The 24,664-nt window shown below is 41.1% G+C and overlaps 2 protein-coding genes across 4 annotated transcripts; both read right to left on the bottom strand.

Moving 5' to 3' along the window:
- Positions 1–798: 798 nt before the first annotated feature.
- Positions 799–17,480, bottom strand: LOC137889716 (troponin T, cardiac muscle-like). Of its 3 annotated transcripts, none has more exons than XM_068733711.1 (15): positions 17,285–17,369; positions 16,514–16,556; positions 8,969–8,987; positions 8,213–8,287; positions 6,866–6,922; positions 5,775–5,804; positions 5,467–5,488; positions 3,799–3,862; positions 3,573–3,689; positions 3,411–3,488; positions 3,182–3,292; positions 2,980–3,089; positions 2,749–2,839; positions 2,613–2,653; positions 799–1,061 (listed from the first exon to the last, which is right to left on the bottom strand). In XM_068733711.1, exons 1-15 carry the CDS (start codon positions 17,320–17,322, stop codon positions 1,028–1,030), a joined length of 930 nt encoding a protein of 309 aa, XP_068589812.1. In that variant the 5' UTR covers positions 17,323–17,369; the 3' UTR covers positions 799–1,027. The 3 variants fall into 3 exon arrangements, with proteins under 3 accessions (XP_068589812.1, XP_068589811.1, XP_068589810.1); XM_068733710.1 differs by having other exon boundaries at positions 8,213–8,290; XM_068733709.1 differs by lacking the exons at positions 799–1,061; positions 2,613–2,653; positions 2,749–2,839; ... (8 more) ...; positions 8,213–8,287; positions 8,969–8,987 and adding exons at positions 10,461–10,931; positions 11,042–11,167; positions 11,581–11,670; ... (7 more) ...; positions 14,212–14,285; positions 15,556–15,847 and having other exon boundaries at positions 16,374–16,556; positions 17,285–17,480.
- Positions 17,481–18,896: 1,416 nt separating this feature from the next.
- tnni1a (troponin I type 1a (skeletal, slow)) lies at positions 18,897–21,369 on the bottom strand. The gene is made up of 5 exons (XM_068733713.1): positions 21,313–21,369; positions 20,921–21,052; positions 20,565–20,654; positions 20,252–20,428; positions 18,897–19,588 (listed from the first exon to the last, which is right to left on the bottom strand). The coding sequence occupies exons 1-5, from the start codon at positions 21,367–21,369 to the stop codon at positions 19,484–19,486; spliced, it is 561 nt and encodes a 186-aa protein (XP_068589814.1). The 3' UTR covers positions 18,897–19,483.
- Between the last annotated feature and the right edge of the window lie 3,295 nt (positions 21,370–24,664).

A 24,664-nucleotide genomic window follows, 5' to 3' on the forward strand; every position in this document is an offset into this window, starting at 1 on the left:
GCTGACTCACTCACCATTGACTCCTTGGTCTGCTGCGGAATTGGAAAGAACACAGAAATCCCAAGTGCCTCGTATTTTTACAGAGGTAGCCAATATTTGTGTATTGTTTCATCGATATAAATCAATTTGAACCAGAAATATTCTGTGTATAGTTCAATTTGAATTATTTTAGGATATAGTAGATTTGTAACCTGTCCCTCTCCTGAGTGGTGGAAAATGATCTAGAGCATAATAAGACACAGCAACTCCACCCTTAGACCACAGCAATTTAATTAATTTCTAAAAATCTGGCCACAAATTCATAAATCAGACTTTCTCTGAATGGTATGCTTGGGGATCTGGTGGATCTGGTGCCACATCAGATCCACACCAATGGCTTAATTAGTATTTGGTTTGGCAACTTTGTGTCTGATCAAACAAGAATGTTGACGTGAACCTTGACTTTGAATTTGTTTTTGATTCAATCTGAAGAGAGGTTGAAAAAAGTTGAAGGAAGAACATCTGTTTCCTGTTTGTTTTTTGAAGGATTTTCCCACCTAGATTTCAGTTGAGTTGAAATGATTAATTGTCTTCCAAGTTTGTGTGAATGTGTCTGTTGGGTGGATGTCTGGGCGTTAACCTGCGGAGCATCACGGCAGTCTCAGTCATGTCAGAGCCTGTCTCTGACTAGGAAGATGTCTCTTCCTGTATTTGCTCTAGGCTTTCTGCATTCATGTATTTTTACTCTTTGTGGAGTTTCGAGTGCCAGTAAACTCATGCACCCACACTGAAAAGTCTGAAAGAGCAAAGAATCATTGATTGAACTAAGAGTGTTTTATTTACACCCTTAAACAAAGAGGATCTAATTTAATGGTTGGTAATGAAAGGAATACAGCAGAGTGAGATGTAATTGGAAAACTGGATATAATTGGTAGGGGATGATATAACAGGAGGAACCAGGGAGTGGCAGGTTAGCCAGGGACTTGGTTTGAGGCGGTGGCTGCAGGATGGGGCTGATGATTACACTGCTCACTCTGCACGTCTGCAGTTATTTCCTCAGGCCTCTTTTGGTCCTTTTGGATCTGTTGAAAGCAAGAAAGGGACACATGAGGTAAAAGACAACATGTCTTTGAACGCTAGGAACACATCACCCCGGTCCTTTGCAACCTCCACTGGCTCCCGGTCAAACCCAGAATTGACTTCAAAATGCTTCTCACCACATACAAAGCCCTAAACAACCTGGCCCCTCCCTACCTTTCAGATCTCCTCCCCCTTCACGTCCCAACCCGTTGCCTCAGGTGCAAACACTCAGAAGACCATCAGGACCAAGCATCGGACCTGGGGCGACAGGGCCTTCTCAGCTGCTGCACCCCCCCTCTGGAATGCCCTCCCCATCCACATCTGTGAGGCTCCCTCTCTATCATCATTCAAACAAGCCCTCAAAACCCACTTCTTCAAACTCGCCTTCACCTGCTAACCCCTGCACCCTACCCTCCACTACATGACTCATTTCACACAGCTTCTCCAGTTTTCCTTTTTTTTTACCAAAATGTTTTGTTTGTTTTGCTTCGTTTTGTTTGTTCTGTTTGTCTCTCCCCTATGTAAAGCGTATTTGGGTACTTAGAAAAGCGCTATATAAAACAAAAGTATTATTATTATTATTATTATTATTATGTCCACACAAAAAACATTGAGAATGCACTTTTACTGTTGTGAGGGTGCAGAATCCTCTACCATCCATTCCAAGGATAACAAGGCAATCAGCACACTGGGAGACATACAGGTGCTCTTTCAGTGTGTCTGTGACAGGCGCTACCACTGACCTGCCTACCACACCCAGTCATGCATCCAGCTCTCCCAGTTTGAGTGAGTAAAATGAGAGCTGGGCTATGACAGGGAGGGGGAGGGGAAGGGGTGGGGTTACATGCTGTTACCAGTGGGTCAAATTATAGATTATAGAACTTAAACTGCAGCCTGACCAGGGAACCATCTGTGTTCTTAGAACATGAATTCATACATAATTACACATTGTGTGAACTGAGCATGCAAGGTCTCTTAAAACTGTCTTTGCATATTTAAACAATATTATGGCTGGTTATTCATTCCGCCATCGAGTGTCGACGTTTGATACAAATATCAACACTTTTAAATTTAGTCAAAAGTACAAACTACTGCGGTCATAACTGCAACTTTAAAGGTGCACATTTACATTTTACACGTGAAGTTTAGTTTATTCGTTATGGTAAATACTACCTCAGGAGGATGTTTGACATTTGACATGTTGACTTCTCAAAGCCGGAAAAGCAAATAATAACCTTAACAATGGCGTCATTCTATCAAGTGTCCCTGTAAACCACACCAGTGAGGGAACATGCACAATACCAGAGCCTTGAAACTGGCTCACCTAAATGGAATGCAGCCATCATTAACGTTATCAAATCCACCTGTGCTTTCCCTGCTCTGAGAAGGCAAAATGTCCGCAGTGAAAAAGGGTCGATGTATAAGTGAGGCTCTTCAGGTTTTGTTGTTGAACGTAGTCGGTGGGCAGACGCCCATGAGCTTGAAGCATCTGCGTAAAAAGCGTGTGTGGCATCAGAGAGAGAAAATATTCGATATAGAGAAGACAATCTTACGTTTTCTGATGGTCGCTGACTCGGTTCCTCAGCACATTAATCTGTAACACAGAAAACATGCAAATGTTACTTTAACGAGGTCCATTATATCCTGTGCCTTATTTCAATAATAGTTGTTGTGTACTGTAGCAAACACCTCATATTTCTGTCCGGTGAGCTGGTACTGCAGTTCAAACTTTTCTGCCTCCAGCTCGTGCATCCACTCCCACAGCTCTTTAGCTTTCTCCCTGGGAAACACAGATACATGGGACAGTATGGTTGTGTAACGTTATGTTGAAGGATTATTTTCATTGTCTCATGTGTATCAGAAATAATGTCCCTACTTCATCTTTCTTGTAGTAAAATGTCACAGCATGTCTCCACCTACTTGAGTTTATCCTGGCTCATGTTCTCAATGTCCAGAGATTTGCGTCTATCACTCAGGATTTTCTTTTTCTTCTCTCTCTCAGTTTGCCTCTTACCACTCCGTTTTTCTGTCTGTGGGAAAGTGAAATGAAACATAGCTCTGGTCTTCGTCCTTCACATTTGAACTGTTTTAACCTCCCACTATGAATCCTCCACCTGCTCACCAACTTCTGCATGTAACCTCCAAAGTGGAGGCTGGTGAGGGTTTTCTTCTTCTTAGCATCCTCGTCTGCTCTCCTCTTGGCCTCCTCCTCCTCCTTTCGAGCTCTCTCGTCCTAAAAAACATGAATCCAGAGAGAGAGAGAGAGGACCAGGAGTGACATGTTAGGAGGTGGCTCATTCAGTAGATGCAGGAAGTAGCATTACATTAGAGCAGTTTAAACGTGACTATACCTCAAGACGCTTCTGTCGCTCTTTATCTCTCTCACTTCGGATTCTTTGCTGCTCTGCTCGCTCAGAACGACGCTTGTCCTGCACAACAGATCATCATCTTAGCAGATCTTAAATCAGATCTTTAATGTTGTGAATTATCACAATTATGTTTGATTTACTCACAATCCTGTCCTTGAGATGAACGATCTCATCTTCTTCCTTCTTTCTGCTCTCAAAGTGAACCTCGATCAAAGTCTGAAGCTCCATCAGGTCTTTCTCCATCCTTTTACGATGTATATCCTACAGAAACAGGGGTTCAGTGTGTCTTGTACTTTATGGTACGAGTCACTGGCTTTACATCATTAGGCAGAAACCTATAGATGGTATGTACTGTAAGCCTGTCACTCACATCAAAATCCACCTTCTCTCCATCTGGGATCTTAGGAGGGATGAGGTTGGGCATGATAAATGGCCTGAGGACAGTTAATGAACAACACTCAGAGTCATAAGATAAAGTAAGGAAAAAAAAGAGCAGAAAAATATCAAAAGTCACTGTGGATGTCAAATGAGCACAAAATGCAATCAGCAGGTTCAACATGCCAAACAAATGCCCCTTTAAGTATTCCTGCATGTCTTTGCATGTTGCGAATAGAAGCAGCGTCTTTAAATCAATATTTTGTTGTAGTCTTTGGTTTTGAATAGTTCATATTTTATTTTATTCCACAGTGTTACATAATGAACTTGAATTAACCATGACAACGTAGACAGCAACATCTGCAAGTCTTAATTTATTCATATTCAGCACTCTTCACTATATTTATAGTCTAACCGGGCATGTGGTTTAGAGCAAGGGTGGGGTTAAAAACAGAATAATTCATTTTGAATGTGCTGTACCTACTTAGTTTACTTTTACTAAGTGTATTGTGACAATTATCCAGCAAAGTTCTATTATAAAAGATTTAAGTTATTTTTTACCTCTACTATGGTCAGAATCGATGGGACCTTCTGAGCCGTATTAATGTCATAAATATTTATAGTAAAACGTATTGTATAACTCCTTATTCTTGGTCTTACCTCTATTTGATATCCAATTGTTTAGGAACTACCACAATGCTTCCCATAATGCTTTGGGGGATGTCAACAGGAAGAATGCTATGGATTCGATGTCGTGGGGTAGCTACAATGTAAGCCCCGTTCTACAGCCTATTTGTTTACATGTTGACAAATTAGCATTTAAAGTGTGTCGAATTAGCCATTAGCAGTTCCTGTTTGCAATGTTACGTTACCGACGCATGTGCAGACAACTGTCACTGGAAAGTTTTGATGCTGAAGAAACTATAAAAACGAGGAGGGCCAGGCTGAGAAGGAGCGTCTGTTTCTGTGGTTTCCAAGCAGGTCAACGGATGGATGGACATTGGACGTACTGACATTTTCAGGACATGTAAGTCACACCGACTCTTAAAATGTATTGGCACAGGTGGCGACAATCACAAGGGGGTTGAAGTATCTTAATAGCCATTAATAGTCGTTTGTTTAATCCATACAAAAGCCAATGTGTAAAAACAATCATTTATGATCATTGTTTTTGTCCACAGGCAGTGTCTTTGTACGGTTTAAACAAACAGCATTTTGATAAGTGAGGTTTAGAGGTGCTTGAAGGACTTTTCTTACCTTTTGGATCAGCTTTGGACAGAGCCAGGCTAGCTGTTTCCCCCTGTTTCCAGTCTTTGTGCTAAGCTAAGCTAACCGGCTGCTGGCAGTGTGATAGATGACCATACAGATATGAGAGGTATGGATCTTCATCATCTAACTCTATGCAAGCCAATAAGTATACTTCCCAAAAATGTCCAAATTTATTTCAATGGCGTTGCGCATTATAGTAAGTAGTCCAACAATAAATATTTGGTTTCTATAACAGTGCTGTAGAAGAATAAACGTGTGTGTGTGTGTGTGTGTGTCTGTCTGTCTGTCTGTCTGTCTGTCTGTCTGTGTGTGTGTGTGTGTGTGTGTGTGTGTGTGTGTGTGTGTGTGTGTGTGTGTGTGTGTGTGTGTGTGTACATCAGTGAGTGTTACTCACTTGAATTTTGGTTTGGCCTCCTCTGTTTTGAAAAAAAATAGAAGATTATGGTTGAAAGACAATGAACTAGTCCAGACTACACACACTCATCAGATCACACCAATGCATCATAATGCTACCAGGAAACGGCAGCAAGTTATGACAATGGAGCCTGTGTATGTGCTTGAAACAGCTGGAGGGGGGAAATTAGTTCAGCAGAGAGTTCATCTGAGGCAAACTCTGTTATGACTCAGGTAAATGTTGAGTACATCCAAGAAAAACAGCTCTGCAGTAAGTAGTCAAAAAGTCATTTTGACAAACAGTGTTACCTTCTCCGTCCTCCGCTTCCTCTTCTCCATCTGCAACCAAAATAAGATACTTGAGAGGGTTGTGTCAGTTTATGAGTGTGCGTGTTGAATGGGTAGGGGACACTAAATGGTTGTATTTTAGGAGCGCTGACATGTGTCAAAAGAAGGCATGGCGTCTCTGACCTCAGAGTGACACTCAAAAATTTGGAACTAAATTCTGGAGAGGCTGTAAAGTTAGTAGGCCGAAAAAATAGGTTTTTTTTTCAGGATTCGCATAAACCAAAATACTGGACAAATAACATTTTTTAGCTGATGGATGCTCTAAATAAACAGTCAGGGTATCAGCAAAGTCATACTAGTATACATTGTCTGAGAAGCTTGCATTCTGTGCTCGTCCTGCTTGTAGATGTTGAGATATTTTATTGGATGAGTAAAAACTTGTGAGGGCTAGAGGAAAAGTCAAGGGATCACCAAGATCCCTTGAGATATTTCAAGCCTGGACTAAGTGGTGGACTGACAACAGCCAGCCCTAGCATGGCTAATACAAACTGCACAAGTTATTTTGGAACATCTCTTTCACCTGCTCAGTGTGTAACACATCAGGTGACTGCTTACAGGTGCCTCACAGGGCGTTTGCTGATTTGAAAGCATAGACGAGACAGAAAGATGACTTTGAGTCTGACTAACATCCCTCCCATTTTGCATGAGAGAAACGCCTAAACATTGCTGATTAGGCCTAACAGAAAATACCAAAATCTTGCTACTAAGCAAAAGCCTCAGGGATGGGAGGCCCAGGGATTACTTTTCCCCAGTGGCTATGTGTGACTGTGACTAAGAGTGAGACAGACAGAGACAGAGAGAGAGAAACATGAAGATAAGACTTTTTCAACTTGCTGCAGACTTACACATACCTAAGCGAAGTGAGCTCGCAGATATTTTTCCTGTCTGTTTCTGACGGATAGTGACGGATAGAATATATTAATCATAATTGCTGTGTTGTCAAAACATACCTAACAATAGATGTAGTCTTGCTGGGTAACCACAGAGACTGTAACAACACGGACGACATATCTGCACTCAAGACAACAGTGTTTCCCCCCTCGACCCCTCACCTCGTTCTTCGTTAGCCTCCTCTTCTGCAGCAGGTTCATCCGTTTCCTGCTCGGCCTCTGTCAGAGGAGACAGTTGAACAGCAAATAGTTGCATATCAGTGAGACCGCTTGACACTCGCAGGGTGTGATATTGACTCATTGCCTTATTGAGCCATCACTCTCCCTTGTCAGTGGCATTTTTCATAACGCCACGGTGAAAGGAATTAAATGAGACAACCGCTGCTCAACCTTAACTAAATTTTCCCTCATTAAAGCTGATGCAGGAGCTTGTTTGCATTCTTTGGAGATGTGTCCACCTTAGTTTGGTTGTTGGATTGACCCGCTGTTCCAGGGTAGAAAGCCTTGCAAGATAACAAGGGATCATTTCAGAATGAGCTACCCACCTCTGGTATTTAAAGCAGACAGCACTCAAGAGCTGTTGAAGTGGTGTGTGTGTGTGTGTGTGTGTGTGTGTGTGTGTGTGTGTGTGTGTGTGTGTGTGTGTGTGTGTGTGTGTGTGTGTGTGTATTTATTTTAGTGAGATAGATGTGATGAGACAATTTGTTCTTAAACTCTGACATGAGATCTATGAAATCATGTGATAAGGCCTGCATTTGAACACAAAATTGCACAAACACATTCCCGAGCAGTTCAGTTTGGGAACTTAAGAGAAGAGAGAGCAAAGTGGCAAAGTTCCAAATATGTGAGCTCATCAGGTCACACTGACAGAAACATCTCAGCTACTGACGGCAAAAAGAGACAGACTTTGTGGACTCAGACAGTGACAGTTTGGGCTTTTGACAGTTTACACTGCTAATCCGGAAAAGTTGGATCAGAGACAGTCATACAGACAAATCGTGACAATGATTTATCATGAATAAATAAATACATTCGTACATGAATATGCAATTTAGTACCACCTGCCTCAATAATATACAGAAAAAAAGAAACAAAGAAATCCATATGTTTATTCATTTATTTAGTTAATTCAGCGTTTATTTATTGATGAATAAGTCTTTTTTTCATACTGTATACTACATACCCTTCTCCCATTGCTTGCCAAATGTTAAATGGATATTTCCAGCTCATATATTATTTTTTGATAAATCTTGTATTTTGAGATATTAGAACCCAGAATAGTCACCTAGAGCATTTTTATTTAATATTTCAAATTCAATTTTGTGTCATAATGTTTAAGCTAAGATACTGTGCATGTGCATAGTGAGCTCCGTCAAATTACATGTAGTATGTTTTCTGATTGAGAGGTCAAGTTGTTACAGAACAAAACCCTGGTACTTCCTCCATGTCCTCAAAAACAGGCGACATTTAGCGACTTTATGGAGTATCTTAAAAATGCACATGCAATACCTTCCTCTGCCGCCTGCTCCTCCTGCTCCTCCTGCTCCTCCACCACCTCCTCCTCCTCCTCTACCCCCGGCTCCCCTGCTGAGCAAAAGCACTGCTGTTTAGTAAAGCCAGTCAGCCAGCAACATTCAAACAGAGAGAATATTAATTGGCAACTATTTCAATAATAACACTTCATGGTGCCAGCTTTCAAAATGTGAGGATTCGCTGCTTATTTTTCTTCAATTTATTAATTTTATTTTATTGTCAATCATTTTGAAGTCTGGACTATAGCTTGCACAAAACAAGCATTTTGAAAGTGTCACTTTGGGATCTCGGTACATTTCTCACTATTTTCCAAAACAATCCATTAAATTGAGAAAATTATCAGCAGATTAATCCATAATAAGAAATAAGATATTGTTGTTGTCCGTTACAAAATAGTTAAAAAAAAATAGCTTCCCCTCAACCAAGTAATAATAATTTAATGATATAATATATAATAAAAGACTTTTACTTACTACTCAGTGCTTTTTCCTGACTCTACATACATGCTTTTACTATTGCAGAACTTTCACTTGTAATGGAGTATTACTACTTTTACTTAAGGATCTTCATACTTTCTTCACTACTGGTCACAGCAATGGTATTTCAACCACAGGCACGCTGTCTGTCAATGTTCATCACTCCTCTTGTTGCTCTAGTAAGTCCTGATAAAACATGACCGCAAATCATTCATCGATGACCCAGAGCTTCATTTCTACATTTCAAAACTCATACCTTCAGTAGTCTCCTCTTCTGAAACACGCAGCCGGGAAAACACACAAGAGAGGGAATTCACAAATGTAATAATCACAATGAGAAAGCAATGCATGTTATACACATCCAAATACTTTTTCTGTAATGCTTAAACTAATTTACGTTTTGTGGATTTGCCCAAAACAAAAATCAATCTTTGGCTTAACAAGGACGTGTTTTGGTACAAACAGTCTGTGCTGCATTATGATGAGCCTCAAACATTAGAATAAAGCCTGACCTACAGTTAAGCAGTAAGCTTAACAAACAGGCTGAACATTTACATTTGATTCGTCAATTAATTTGACATCCGCATGAATAAAATTCCATATGAATGTCTTTACATTCCTTTGAAATCCATGTAATACTGTGTATATGCAGAATAGTGGTATCAGGTTACTATATTAAACTCACTGGATTACTTAAAGAAACATCTGTCAATGCTACATGGCTTTAGTTTCAACCATAGATCCCATCAGTGCGTTAGTGATAGTGAACATGTGTAGTATGCAGTGAGTTATGATGGGAGTTCTTACCTTCCACCTCCCTGGGAAAGTCAAACACATACCTACATTATAATGCTGGTAGAAAAACACAAATATGCAGCAATCATCTTTCATCACATACATTACAGCTGTCAATACAATACGATACAAGAAAGTACATGTCTGTCAATGTTCAATTGTGTAACAGATTATGGTTTTACGGTTACATAAGACACTTGTACAGTATATTCAAGCAGAAGCATTGAGCTTTTGTGTGATCCATGAAAAAAGCTTTAACCTACTCCTCACACTCCTCCACCACTTCCTCGTTGTCAGACATGGCAAGGAGCGTTCAGGCACACAGCAGGGAATCTGAACATTAAAACACGAGTCCATGAATTCACCTAGAAATCGCGTTCCCCTTCTAGTTCTTTACAGCTTCATTGCAACGTTTTATAGCATGAATACTGCATTGTGGTTGCACACACAGGTGAGTTTATAATCAGTAAAACTTACCGGAGTTAAAGTGAAGAGGAAAGCAAGCTGAGGGAGAGACTCGGCGTGCAACAGAGGAAAGGTGACTTCTTTTACTAAAAGGAAAGTGAGGTGGGTCTCAGAGGGTAAAGGGACGGACTGAATAGTGGGAAAGAGACTTTAGGACCCTTTTGTTGTGTTATTAATAACTTTTTAGATAGCGTGTACTCTCCATTATCACCATTCCCAAAAAAGGCTGCTGTGTGTACGAGTGTGGTGTGCAGTGCCAAAAGGATCCAGATAAAGCCACAGTTGCTCACAGACGGTGCTTCAGTGCCACACACACATTTTCTCGCCCTTGTATCTCAACCCGCCGCTGACGAAACACAGGCATCCAACTCTTATCTGCATCCTCCCCCTGCCGCGATAAGGGATGTGACAGAGCATGTGTGCTTTTAAGCCTAGAAAGTGTTTCCGTGTTGTGTAAGCGAGCAATTAAAAGAAATTCACGACAGACATTTGTGGTAATAAAACCTTTTATTTCTTATACAGGCAGAGTCTTGACCACAATGACACAGAACAAAAACTATATTTCAGATTAAACAAAAACGTAAAATTACAGCTCCAGAATTCTCGCTAATAAAAATAAGGCATTGTTAGCCTCAAGACCTTCACCTGCTTAAAGTGCTTGAAAAATTACATAAAGTTAAGGCAAATAGAAAAAGAGCTTTTAAAACAAATTCGTTTGAAATAAGACATATTTGTACTTCAAGAAGCAATGCAGGAGTGTATGATTGAAGCATCCTAACTTTAAAAGCAGTAATCTCCATTTAAGACCTTTTAAAACTAAAACTCACTTTTTTCTCTATTTGGTATATCTGTTCCTCCACTTTGCTTTGGCAGTGAAGAAAAAGCATGAAAAAAAGAATCAGTCATGGCATCCGTTAATCGTCCAGTTCTCGCCGTGTCCTCTCACTGTCTACTAAATCCTACAAATGAGGGCACAGAAAAGGAAGAAAGAATTGCCGAAGACACACATTACTATTTCATATTTAAATATAAAGTTATGTTAAAGTGTGGGACAGTGATCTCATCTTACCTGTTGAGAATTATAAGTGGACATCTTTCACTTGTAGATTTTTCCAGGGCTGGCTTCTGGGACGCTGCCCTCCTCTCTGCTCTCAAACAGGCTCCTCTTACTGGAGATGTCCACGTGTCTCAAGTCCTACATACAGAAAATGTAAGAATTTCAGACTCATTTCTACAAGACAATCAACAGTGAACAGCCAGTTATCCGGTTAAACTGAGTCTCTATTCACCACAAGTCAAACACTCTGACTAAAGGAGAACAGAATGAAAAAAGAATAAAAACACTGATGTTTGCAATGAATTTAATCATGAATAATCGTAGTTGCTGGAACTAGAGGATAAAACCTAGTTTTTATCTGAATTGGTTTGGTCAGGGCTTACTGATCCTAGGTAAGCAGGAAGAAAAAAATACACCCTGCTCAGAACACTTGAGTCACATACAGTATAGCTGATAGAGTGCTACTGCCCTCTAGCTGCCAGATGCTACACTTGTGTACCTCCTTACATGATGCAGTTTTCACAGATGCATAACAATGCAAATAGCCTTACAGTTGGATTGTGTGTAGACCCGGTATCGTTGGTCTTGTTGAGCCAGCGGTTGATGCGGTCTGACATTCCTGATGTGAAGCTCCTAAATTCCTGTGTATTTCCAACAGAGATGAGAAATAATCATAACCCATCCATGCTAATGATATCAACGCCTGCATCGATGCCACATGCAGATCCGATGAGTGTAAATGTACCTGTCTGGAAACTCCCGGGCTGGTGGGGCACGCTGCCTGCTGCTCCTTCTCAAAGAGGCCTCTCTTCCTGGACACCTCATCCAGCAGGAACAGAGTCCTTTGGGTCACGTCTGGAGATCGCATTATTTCTGACTTCTACACACATATAAGACGCGGAGAAGAGTTGAGGGGAAAAAAACATCAGTGTCGATATAAAGTAAGAAAACGATTGTTACTTGAGTTGACTTCTGTTTTGTTGCAGAGAGTCTGACCTGTGCAGCGTGAGCCAGTCTCTCCATCTTCTCCTGGATGGACCTGGATGAAATCCTCTGCTTGGAGCTGGACCAAACAGAATGCACATAAGCCTGGTCCGATCTGAGTACACTTACTTTGACTAGAATAACAATAATTCAAACTTTAGGAAGAGGTACAAAAAAAATAATTTGGCTGAACAAACTCACTTTCTCTGGAAAGATGATGCTTTGTCTTCATCTTCATTTTGGTCCTGCATAATTAACATTACACACACTGTAAATCATCTATGTACTTTAACACAAACATCATACATTTTCATTTCAATGATACTTTGGTGCGCTATTATCGAAGTAAACATCTGGATCTCTTTACTCAATAAATAATGAAAAAACACCTGTGATGACTGTAAATTTCACTCAGAAATTAGAAACTATAAAGCCAAGACTCTTACTGTGTTAGATTCAAACTTCTTGGAGGCCATCCTCACACTCGCACTACAAGAGAACAAAGCAGTCATCAATCGAACCGAGATAGACGGAAATAAAGAGCCTCAAAATAAACACAAGAGTGTTTTCTTACCTCCTCTGCAGCGGTGCACTCTCCTCTTCTTTCTTCCTCATCATCTGTGTTAAACCAATCATACGTGAATGTTAACAGACAGTCGTCCAAATATCAGCAGCGGATGACCAACACACTCATCTCGTCTCTTGCGATGAGTTAACAAAGCAACTAGTCAGCAGTAACAGCTGGTAAATATTGCTTCAGCTATTAGCATAAGCCCGAAGCTTGAGTGGCACAAGCAAATTACCCTCAACTGATAGTCTTAACAGCTGATGCAAGATTAAATGGTGTTTTAACAGTCAAATAGGCAAAAGTTAATGTTGGCATTTAGAAGGGAGAAGGTGTGCGTGCGTGCGTGCGCGCGCGTGCGTGCGTGCGTGCGTGCGTGTGCGTGTGCGTGTGCGTGTGTGTGTGTGTGTAGGTTAGATGTGGTTACCCTGAAAGATATAGTCCTGGAGCTCTGTCTGACGAACGCAGGTTTGTCCGTCTGTTCGAAGTTGCCGTTGGAGGAAGAGCCATTCATCCTGGTCTGAGTTAAAGCAAAATATAGTTTACTTATGATCAGATTCAACTATTCATCTTCAGACGAGGATGAGCTCCAGCGAGCATCTCCTCTATTCTTCAAAACGGTTTACTTTGTGCAAGCTGCAGGTAAAACTATGGAGCCAATGATACAGTAGTTGTTATAGGCGCTAAGACTGCATCATGTACTCTTTTAACACCAGAGGGTGCTGTTGATTTATTGAATTGTTGAGCAGTGGCGCCAGCACTTTGCAGCCAAACTCCATGAGACAAGCAAAGCATGAAGCAGAGATAGTTATGTTGTAAATTATATCGTCTGACAGTGTGTTCAAATACCTCCTGTGTGTGTCCATTCTGAACAGGGCTTTGAGGGCCGCGAGGAGAGGGGCTCTGGCAAGGCGACGGCCAGTGTTCTCGAGGTGAGAGGGCGGCCGTAGGGGAGCGAGGGCTCATGGGACTTGTGCACCCGCTGGCCGAGGGGCTTTTGTCGAACGAGATGGAGATAGAGCTGCAACATCAAAACGAGTGAGATGAAAGGTCAGTTGAAGATGTGAATGAGGAAGCAACAACTGATCCAAATCGCAGTAAAGCTGCGTATTACCTTACATTACTGCAACCTTTTCACCAGTCATCTTTTGAAATAGTGTTTTCTACAATCTGTGTTCACTCATAATGCTCATTATACTTAAAACCAATAAATTATGATGCCATGGGGAAGTTGTCTATCCAAACAGAAAACCAGAGGTGCCAATGCTGCTTCAATGTCTTGTTATCCAAACTTCTAAGAGAATATTCTCTCCAGCTATCCTGCCAGCAGATCTTGGTTAGACAGAAACATGTATAAAGGGGTGTGTGTGTGTGTGTGTGTGTGTGTGTGTGTGTGTGTGTGTGTGTGTGTGTGTGTCTGTGTGTGTCTGTGTGTCTGTGTACACACATATTTGACTTTTGGTTGCTGTTTCACTGCTCTACTACACTGTTGTTTTTTCCCGCTGCACTTTAACTTCCCTGTGTGGAATAGATAACCTTTATCTTATCTTAAAGAAATGTTTGATCTGCATTTGATCCTTCCCGATGACTCATGTATGAAAAGAAGAATGGACATTAAATTGTGTTCATTAACCTGACAAACTTGCGAGCCGGATTGGACGATGGCTTGGGATCAGGGTCTTTGCTCGTCGACTCTCCATTTTCGTGCTAACAAAGAAAGAAACAGGAGAGACGTGAGCGCAGAGCATAAAAGCTTTTGAACAGAGCCACCTGAGACACGCCTCACATTACATAACACTGTACTGTTATGGCCTAATTTGCAGATACACTGAATTATAGACACCTGAATTAGAGCCGCCTGTGAGCGTAATAAAAGATAAAGTTCATATTATGACCTTAAGCACGCCTTATCAAAGTTTTATAGATGATTTGCATGGTCATTTGATTCACGGAAAGAGTGCAGGTCCAGTCCAGTAATAAGACAGGTGATGATCCATACAGTCATTTCCTTAATTACCTCAAGTTCTATCATTCATTTTTATATTCTGATGCCTTCATATTGAAAGAAAATATACCAAAGTTGTTAATAACTAGCAAATGTGTATGGCATGCATGTGTGTATGTGTGTGAGCATCTTACACTCTCTTAGTCTGGGTTTGTTCACCTAAATATTGTCAGTAATGCACACTGGGTCTTTCCATCTTAACAGCACGTGCAACATCAGTATACCCTGAGTGGAAAAAACGTTGTTGTTGTTGTTGTAGAATGTAGAAAATGATTAACATGACTCTCCCTCTGCATGGGGTAACAGTTAACTGTGATTACCACACTGCAGGGTGGCACTATTGGTCGCACTGTGTTGTGACTGAGAGAAGCATTAATAGTTTGGCTAGTTAGTGTTTTCTACCTGTCTCGTCAAACGATTTGTCTGTCAGTGAAGGCAGTGTATTCAATTTTAGTGATGGTAATGTGGGTCGGTTAGTCTACCACTTTGGTCCAGACTGAATCATCTTAACAACTATTGATTGCTATCACAGTTTGCTCAGACATTCATGGTCCCCAGAGGATGAATCTCAATGATGTAGGTGATTCTGGGACTTTTTCTTTAGCATCACTATCAGGCCAACGTTTTTACTTATCCCCTGAAATATTTCAACATCTACTGCCTGGATTAGCACAACAGTCGGTTCCCAGACAATGTGTGCTAATCCCTTTGTGATCCATCATGTCAAAATCTCAGTTTGTTTAAAGCGTTGGTTGATGACCAAATATCTGCAAAACTCCCATCAGCCTCAGCTGTATAATAATTAGCTAATGCTAGCATGCTAACCTACTGTAAGGTGCTGGATATGACAATCATTACACCAGCTTAACATCAGTATGTTCACATTGTCATTGTGAGCATGTTAGCATTTAGCTCAAAGCATGCTGTGCCTCAGTGCACAGCATGAAAGGCAACAAGTGACTCCGGTCTTACTTGTCCGTTTGTGACATAAGTGCTGGTGTTGCTGCCACTGCTGTTGGTGGGGCTGTAGGAGGCTGTTCTTAGGGGTGGTTGTGGTCTGGATGTGGCTTTCACAGAGGGCAACGCACTACCCTGATGCTCATCCATGTCCCCCAGTAGCTCCACCCTGGCTCCTCCTTTGCAGGCCTCCGCTTCATCCTCCCCTACTTCCTTCTGTCGTCTCAGCGTCTCCACGTGCCTCATCCTCCGCTTTTCATCTCGGACCTGCAGAATCTCCACAAAGTCTAGCTGCACCTGCTCCACACTGAAAAGAAACAGTATATATGCACACACGTGAATGACCGATAGATATGATGGATCGTCTCTAATGAGGGAAAGGACCTGTCAGTCTTGTGTGTGTGATCAGGTTTCTCTAATGAAAGACTCTACAGTTCCTCTCTCTCTTTGAAGACTGCTTCTGCTCCAGGATCTCAGCTGCTGGTGTTTTTGATAGCTTTTCATACTTTCTACACATAGTATCAGGATTCACATGTTTGAAAAGTATACAGAAGACACACTCCCATGGGGCAAAAGGGTAAGAATCCTTTCTCCCTGCTTCTGAAATCCATCTGCTGACAAGGCAGCATTTCTATGGTCCTCTAACAAGCGAGAAAGATGGAGAGAGTGAAATGGAAAGATAGCAGAAGAGAGAGGTAGTAGCGATGTGTAAACAAGCAGATAGAAGAGCAGAGCACACACCAAAAGCAGCAGAATCCTGTTCAGACAGTCTACAAATCAAGCTTTGACAAGTTCAAATGAATAAAGCTCTTTATTGAAATCGTGAGAATAACCTGCTGAGGCCCTGGGACATCCCACTTGTGGAGTCTGTCCCAAAGGTGCTGTCACTGGTAGGCGTGTCTCCGGTTGTTTGGGTGAAGTCATCACCTGGTTCGGCGGAGCTCGAGCTCTTCTCCCTCCTCCTCTTCTCTCTTTCCACCTCCTCCTCATCCTCCATTGTCCACTGGCGCGCTAGGCTGAGGACAGAGTCATAACGCACACAGGAGATGTACATAATATTCAGAGAATGTAGACGTAAAACAGAAAATGAAATAGAGGAAGAGAAACACAAAATGGTTTTCATGAAAACTACAGAAATTAATCCAATTAACTGCTTGTTACGGTTGTTGGAAGAGAGAGATTGCTGTTATAACGGTTACACAGAACCTGCTCTACTTGTTCATCAACTGTTTTATGGGCAGAGCTACAGTTGGTTGCTTGTCTGAACAACTTCAAATACAGTCAGTCTAGTATTATGCAGGGATGTATGAAACACAGCATTTATTAGTCTAGTGGTTACAATGGGCTGATGTTTCCTCTGGAGGAACATGTTAATTCAAGGGTAAGACCAGTTATCTCTAGACTTTAACCTGAAAAACAGACAACTGTGACTTTATTGCATAGTCTTCAAACATACCAGCAAAGATAAAAGTACCTGTAATAATATAAATGACACCAAAAGAGAAAACAGCTGTTTCATTATGCTACTGTGGTCTTACAATGCTGCTAACTACAGATATTATAATGTCCGTAAATAAATAATAGAAACTCACTTTTATTCTACTTGACTGCAAGAGTGAGCTACATATATTCTAGTTCAGTGACGAAAGTTAAACTCCATAACGTCTACTGTCATAAAGCAGCAGCTGCTCTGTAACACACAGGCTTCGTATTCTCTTCAAAACAACTCCAGATGTAATCTTACCTGGACAAAGCCGACCAGTTCTTCCGACTGATGGACATATTGCACGCAAAAATATAGAAGTTCCCAGCAGAGCTTCGCTCACAGACAGAAAAGACCCGACTGACTTTGTGGCAGTCAAATTACAGTCAGTGCGGCACAAAGCAGTCCACCTTTACCCCGGTGCAGCTCACCGAGGCGTCACATGACCACAAAGGTGTGTGTGTGTGTGTGTGAGAGAGAGAGAGAGAGAGACAGAGATAGAGAGATAGAGAGACTGCTGCACTACAGTTAAAGATAACATTAAAGATAACACAATACGCAGTAATAATAAATAATACAATTTACGTAATGGGAACATGGGAAGTAATATGGTACTCAGTAATTACTAAATAATCACTCATTTAAGAGCAATTTAGAAATGTAAGCAGAAAAAGGTTGCATAGTATTTTAGAAAAAAGTTATATTAACAACAAAATAGACTTTAAATAGAGATAAAGATACAAAATACTAGCAACAAAAATGAGTGAAAACAAGTGGGTTTAAAAAAAAAAAGAAATGGCAATTGATTTGGATGGTCCAATAGTAAAAGTATGTAACTATGTTTTGTGTCAAACTGGGTTTAGATGCTTTGTTGCATTGAGCAGTGAGTCTCTTTACAGTGTGATTCAGACTGTTTGCTGTGTGAGGCCACACCTGTCCTCTCCTCGGCGCCCGGTGTGTCGGACTCTGACCCGGGCTCGGGCTCAGGCCAACGCACACACCCTCCACCTCACCTGGCTTTATTACCAAACCTGTACCTGTTTCTTTTATTCTGTGCAGAGTGCATGCCATGAGGCCACAATAAACAGGATGAGCTGCTATCACAATTGCAGATGTAGCTCCTTAATGCTTATCCAGATCCTTTCTTTTGTGTGATTTGGAGAAGTCTGGCTTAAGGCTTGTCACGTCACTCCCTGGCCAAAGAAGCAAAGCATGCATTAGTGCTGTCATTGTAAACATGTTTTGTGTTGCTGCAGTGAACATTTGGAGGAAAACGTTTAGTGACACATGACTACTGCAGGTTCTTTGCATCCAGCAGGATTAAGTCAATAATGATTAAAGCACCAATACGGAAGCACTTGTCAGTGTGTGCTTTATGAACATGCAAAACAGATATCAGCCGGAGCTGAGGACAGGATGCTGGTGTGGACAGCTGGCAAATGAATACAGTCCGCCTATCAGCAGAAAAGTTCTCTCTCGTAGAAGTTCCTCTGTGTGAAAGTAGCATATCTTGGAGTCATGAGTTCATATTTGTCCTTATGTTCCTTTTGTAGTCCTCCAATATAAAAAGTCTGCAGAGTCCCCAGCCCACGCTAGTTGCTCGTTGGGCTGTGTGCTTGGAGCTAAATGATCATGTCAAAACACTAAAATGACATCTGAGGCTGATGAGGATGGCATTCATTTTGCAGGTATTTTCTCATAAACCAAAGTATTGACCTGTTGATGGTGCTTGGTAAAAAGTCATGGAAACATTACCAACTTGATTACAATGTATCCTGAGTGGAACATTGATATGTATGATATGTATTGATGTATCTCTAACATATGAAGCTTGCACTACTGCAAAGGTAGTAATGAGAAGACTTTGATGACCCTGATTTTCTTTGAAATTTATTCAAAGAAAGCCATTGTTCATTTAGAACACATGCAATTGGTGTTTTTAATTGTTGTTGTTGTAAATCCAGCTGACGACGCCAGTTACAGTTTACAATACCACAGACCATGCATACAGTTTATCACCCAGCAAGAATATCAAAGATGCAGTTCAATTTGGTCAGGACATATTATTATTATTATTATTATTATTATTATTGGCTATAATATCATTTGGCCTGCTGATTAAGTTGCATTACTATCCACAGTTGCCTTCTGAAGATACAAGCTGCCTTTTTTTTAAAACTTTGCTGTACAAATATAAGCCTAAATCGCTGGGGTTCAGTTATGAGAACAATACAAATAATAGAAAATAAATGGCACACAGATAAAGTAATTTTGAACATCATATCAACAAACTGCAAACGGATCAGTTCTTAAGGAGAGTGGAGAAGACCATTCTAGAGTGTGGGGACATGGCAAGAGCATACACAAGAATGACTGCATTAAACAGAAATGTAGAAGCTGCAGTAGATGCAGGATACGTGATACCGCTCACATGACACCAGCCCATCACCTTCTGGGTTTTCACTGGGCGGGACCCTTAGCGGCATCGAACATCTTCTTCCTTCCCTCCATCCCTGACATGGCCTCCACATTCTTCCTCCAGTCGCTGTCCTCGACTGGCCTCTTCTGCAAACGGATACAGTGGAGAGTTAGATGGTATAAAAGAATGAGAGCAGCCATTTTCCTGTTTTCTTTTTAAAGAGACTGTGAATGAACTAGAGGAGGTATTATCATCATTGTTGTGTCTAAGCCTTTGAGGCCCAATGTTGTCGACTGGGAATCCCCCATGAGAGTACTTTATAACCATGCTAGTATAACTGGTTTACTGCACCTAATACACTATGAGACTTTCATATCCATGCACACACACACACACACACACACACACACACACACACACACACACACACACACACACACACACACACAGACCATGGAGCAGAACCGCTCACAATAGCTAGTCTTCTCTGTACAATGGGATCATTGTCTTGTGTACCGTACTTCCTCACACACACACGCACACGCACACGCACACACACGCACACACACGCGTAGGTACTGACCTACCGCTCGGTATCTTCAAACACACCCTCCACACACACACAAACACACTTTTCAGGTGTTTTATGGCACTTGAAGCACTGACATCATGTGTGTATCTGAAACTTCTCAGTAGCTACCTTGCTCGCTTGCCCTAAGGAAGGTACACATCTCACTTGCACTGGTTTGCTTGTGTTTTGAACGTGCATGCCCCAGCGTATTTGGTCTTTTAGTTCCCTCTGCACACACCTTCTCAGTGTCCTCTTTCTTGACAGACTTGAGGTTTGCCCTGAGGTCCATGGAGACTTTGTGCTTGGAGCCCAGCAGCGAGCGAAGGATGGCGTCAGCAGAAACACGAACGCGACGAAGACTAGGTCTCTTGAATTTCCCCCTGAGGTCCAACACTTTAATGTTCAGGTCTTTAATCTGGATCAAGGAAGGATAATTTAATGGCAATTACCATGAGTACATGGAGATTTTCTCATGGGGACGGTTGTGGCACTGCATCTGCTTATATGATCTTTACATTTCCCACATGGAAATTGGCTGAGGAAGTGTATACCTCACGTGTGTTGAGCGTGACTTTAGCTTCAATGTCGTATCGCTCCTCATCCACCACATCTATCTTGGAATGGAGCTCTTTGCAGAGGTCCTATACGTATACACATACACACACACACACACATAAAACACAAAAGTTAAAAACTTGTATTTTACAAAGGTTTTCAAAAGCAACCTGAAATTTGTGCATCTGGAAAACTTTCAGTTGCAGGGCGTCATACTTTATATCCTGTATATGAAGGAGCTGCAGTGCCCTGAATTCCTTTAATTTAAGAGAATTTGCTGAAGTAGAAAACTATATTTGGAGAAGTATTGTTTTATACATGGGAGAATTCAGGGAATTTGAGAACAAGTTACCTGTAGCTGTGCAAGGCTCAGGCTGCTGGTGTTTAGCGGAGGAGCTCTCTCTGACAGGTAGTTCTGTTTCTCCTCCTCTTTAACCACAACCTCCTGCTCCAATTCCTCCTTGGCTTTTGCCACCATCAGACTCTGCACAAATATGAATTGACATATAATGCAATGTAATGCTGGATGCTTTTACTTTGAACATCAGCACATTAAGTTTATGGTAGTTACTTTGTGGTTTTTAAAAAATGTTTTTTTAAACTTTCAGGACTCTAGATGTTCAGTAGTAAGTAGATAAAATATAGTACAACTTTTAACAACATGACCTCTGCTGCTCTCCTGTGGTCAAACACATGTATTACATTATTGTTTGGCAGAACAATTCGGTCCATGATCTCTCTTACCTTGAGCATCAGCTTCCTTGAAGCTGAGATCTTTGGCTTCCTCTGGATGGAGAGCATAATTCATGACATTACACACATTTAACACACACATATATGCACGTGTATGTGTGTGTGTGTATGTATATATATATATATATATATAAATTATTATTTATAGCATTTAGAAATATTTTATTAGTGATAAAAATGGTCTTACCTCTTGCCTATGAAATAGAAAGAGAAAATATTTAATGTAAAGGAAAAAGCTCAAAAATACAATAATAATAATAATAATAATAATAATAATAATGTGTGTGAATGAGTAAATTGTCTAAAATAAGAACACAAAGCCTGATCACTCACACGTGCTCAGGCATCCTGCTGATGAGATCTCACTGGAGGGGAGACGGAAGAAATTAGAAACGCACACACTGAACAGTTGTCATTGTTTGATCGTGTAGCCTTTGGAGAGCCAGATCATCTTCCCACTCTTCTCTATGAGCGCGCTCTCAGTCTGTTTCAGTGATTGTAAGCTGTCAGCAGGCAAGCATAAAACACTCTACTGACTTCTACTCTCCTGCTTCTAAATGCTCTCTTCACACTTGATTGTCACACTTCATAGAAGTGGGGCATCTCATAAAAAATAATTTGTGCATTTTGTAGAAACATCATAGTTTTTTGTGAGAGCAAGAAAGCCTTTGACCGATGAGATTTAAAGGGTCAGTTCACCCAAATCACGCATTGGACTAAGCCATTGATTCCCAACCAGGGGTACTTGTACCCCAGGGGTTACTTCTGGAGATGCTTGGGGGTCCGTGGAAAGATTGGGAAGTAGCTCAACAAATTTGAAAATAATTGATATTACAATTTAAATAAAAGAAATAAATCCACATATTGATTCAGCTGTAGCACCTGAACACCACATGTTGACATGAAAGCTGGTTAGGAAGCAAGCAAAGTTGAAACAGTTAAAGGTAAAATGTTAACTGATATGGATTTGAAATAGTTACAGCAAAAAGTAATGGAGGTAAATTGTTAGCCTAAATAAATGTATAAACAGTTTAAGTAGTTAGCTTAACGTATACATGTTTTAAATTATTAGGTTAGACCAAAAGATAAACAGTTGAAATATTTAACTAAAAGTGATGGATATATGCTTGAAATTGTGATGTAAAATGAACGATAAGTGGTTAGAATAAAGGGTGGCGGTACATCTGACGCAAGGGTTGGGGACCGCTGTTCTAGGCACCCCAGTGCCATGGAGGTGAACAGCATTTTAAATAAAAATATACATTAGAGAAACTCACATATTCTCAGACTTCACTGTGGATAGTTTTGCTTGGAAAATATTGTTGTCTACCTAATATAAAATATCATGAAAGGTATGACAACAAGGCGTAAGGTGAGACTGCCTTTTAAGTGGTCCTGTCAGCTCATAGTGTTGTTTTCACATTGTCTTACCCCTCCTCTCCGGAGCCTCGTGGCCTTCTGGCCTTTATCTAATCAACAAGTGATTTACGGCACTCGGCCCTTCTCCGTCTCACCTCTTCTCACCCTTTCTCTCTTCATGTCCCTCTTCCATTTTACTTGTTGAGTCCAGCTGAGAATGACGGCACCTAAGACCTCCTTGCATGATGGGGTTACAAGCAGCTCCAATGGATTAGGGAAGATTCCAGACTGATACCCATCCCTCATCCATCTCTCCCATCTCTCATCCTCATCTTTCTCTTCGGGATTATCTCGGGGAGAGGAATTTAGAGTGGCCTGTCTCCCCAAATAGATCAGGGGACATCTGATAGACAGCTGTGGAGGGTGATTGTGTGCTAGGGTGCCCAGCCTGGATCAGGGATTTACCCCCAGTAACTCATGGATCTTATGATGCTCATGAGCCTCTGTGGTGCAGCCAAGTTGGCAATGAAAAAACCAGCCCAAGGTGCTGTGGAAAGTTCACGTCAGCCTTGGATTTGAACAGAGATGCTTTGGTACAGATTTAAACCAACCAGCTTGTATTATTTCAATTAATCATCCTGTTCTGGCTGATGCACTTATGGTTTAGCTACAGCCACAGCCCCAATGATGAAAAGCCCCCTGCTATTGCCAAATTAACATCCAAACACTTCATATAAGATCGCTACTAATATCCATGTTTACTGAATTGGCATTATATACTGTGCACTCATCCTCCTGTTAGTCTATATTTCCATTGCAAAAACCAATAGATCAAGGATTTTTTTCAAAATGTGGAAGGAGGCTACAAATTTGCAACAAATGGTTGTAGCAGACACATTTATATTAAACTGCCATCCATTCGGTTTGTGGACCATATATGCACGGAAGGAAGAAATAACACTAAACCTGAAAAGCTTTACAGACAACACCATGAAGGGACCTTACCTATGTCAGAAGCAGCGGACAGAAAGACGTGACAACAGCAGAGGCCGGATGATCAGAGATGAGGCCAACGAATTGATGTCCCTCTATTTAACTGCACCTCCCTGACCCCTCCCCACCCTATTGTAGCGCTTGCTCTTTCTCTTTTGTTAGTGGAGGCTATAATTAGTCAACCCTATCTCTCTTACTGCCTGATCTCCTGTCCATTTGTCTCTCATTCATTATAAGGGGCCAGCAGTTAGAGCCAAGAGATTTGGCCTGTGAACGACACAGGACGATGAAGGCAACTCAGATGACAAACTATAAGTCTAATTCAGAACTATAGGGAGGAGTTTTTATAAAAAAAAAACACAACACTTTTAAGTGTATCAGTAAGAAGTGCTTGAAGAGGAACAATACCTGTGCCATGTAATGATAGGAGTTGTTTATGTTTTTATACAGTACTTTCAGCCACACTAGTGGCTCTATGGATGGCAACTTCTGTGTGTTAGTCCACCACTTTGGTCCAGACCTAAATATCTCGACAGCTATTACATGGAATGCCATGCAATTTGAGAAGACATCCGTGGTCCCCAGAGGATGACTCTGTGATGATCCCATTACGTTGTTTACTTAAATGCCTTGACGTCTAGTAAGTGCATTCATGATGCCCAAACGATGAATCATAATGTCTTTGATGATCACCTGACTTATCCTCTAGTATCTTTTGTGGTTTTGAGTGAAATGTCTCGACTGTTTGGGGCATTGTTGTGAAATACGGTGCTGAAATGTCTCCCCTCCCTCTGGATTAATTGCGATAACATTGGTGATCTCCTGACTTTTACTGTGTCTGGTGCAATCATCAGGTCAAAACTTTGCTTTATGGCCAAATTCCTGCGAAACTAATCAGTGTCAGCTGTTTACTGTGTGCTTATTGCTAATTAGCAAATGTTGGCAGGCTAACCCACTAAACTAGGATGACCAACATAGCAAACATTGTCAG

Source organism: Cebidichthys violaceus, unplaced genomic scaffold, assembly GCF_023349555.1.
Source record: "Cebidichthys violaceus isolate CVI_PGR_0920_01 unplaced genomic scaffold, fCebVio1.0.p SCAF_6, whole genome shotgun sequence".
NCBI lineage: Eukaryota > Metazoa > Chordata > Actinopteri > Perciformes > Stichaeidae > Cebidichthys > Cebidichthys violaceus.

Coding starts and splice junctions, on each gene's coding strand:
- LOC137889716 (XM_068733709.1), bottom strand. CDS start 17,322: ATGTCCATCAGTCGGAAGAACTGGTCGGCTTTGTCCAG. Junction 16,557..17,284: donor AACTGGTCGGCTTTGTCCAG/GTAAGATTACAT, acceptor CTCTGTCCTCAG/CCTAGCGCGCCAGTGGACAA. Junction 12,503..12,587: donor AGTGCACCGCTGCAGAGGAG/GTAAGAAAACAC, acceptor GTTCTCTTGTAG/TGCGAGTGTGAGGATGGCCT.
- tnni1a (XM_068733713.1), bottom strand. CDS start 21,369: ATGCTCTCCATCCAGAGGAAGCCAAAGATCTCAGCTTCAAGGAAGCTG. Junction 20,429..20,564: donor TCACGCTCAACACACGTGAG/GTATACACTTCC, acceptor TCCTTGATCCAG/ATTAAAGACCTGAACATTAA. Junction 19,589..20,251: donor AGAAAGAGGACACTGAGAAG/GTGTGTGCAGAG, acceptor ATCCGTTTGCAG/AAGAGGCCAGTCGAGGACAG.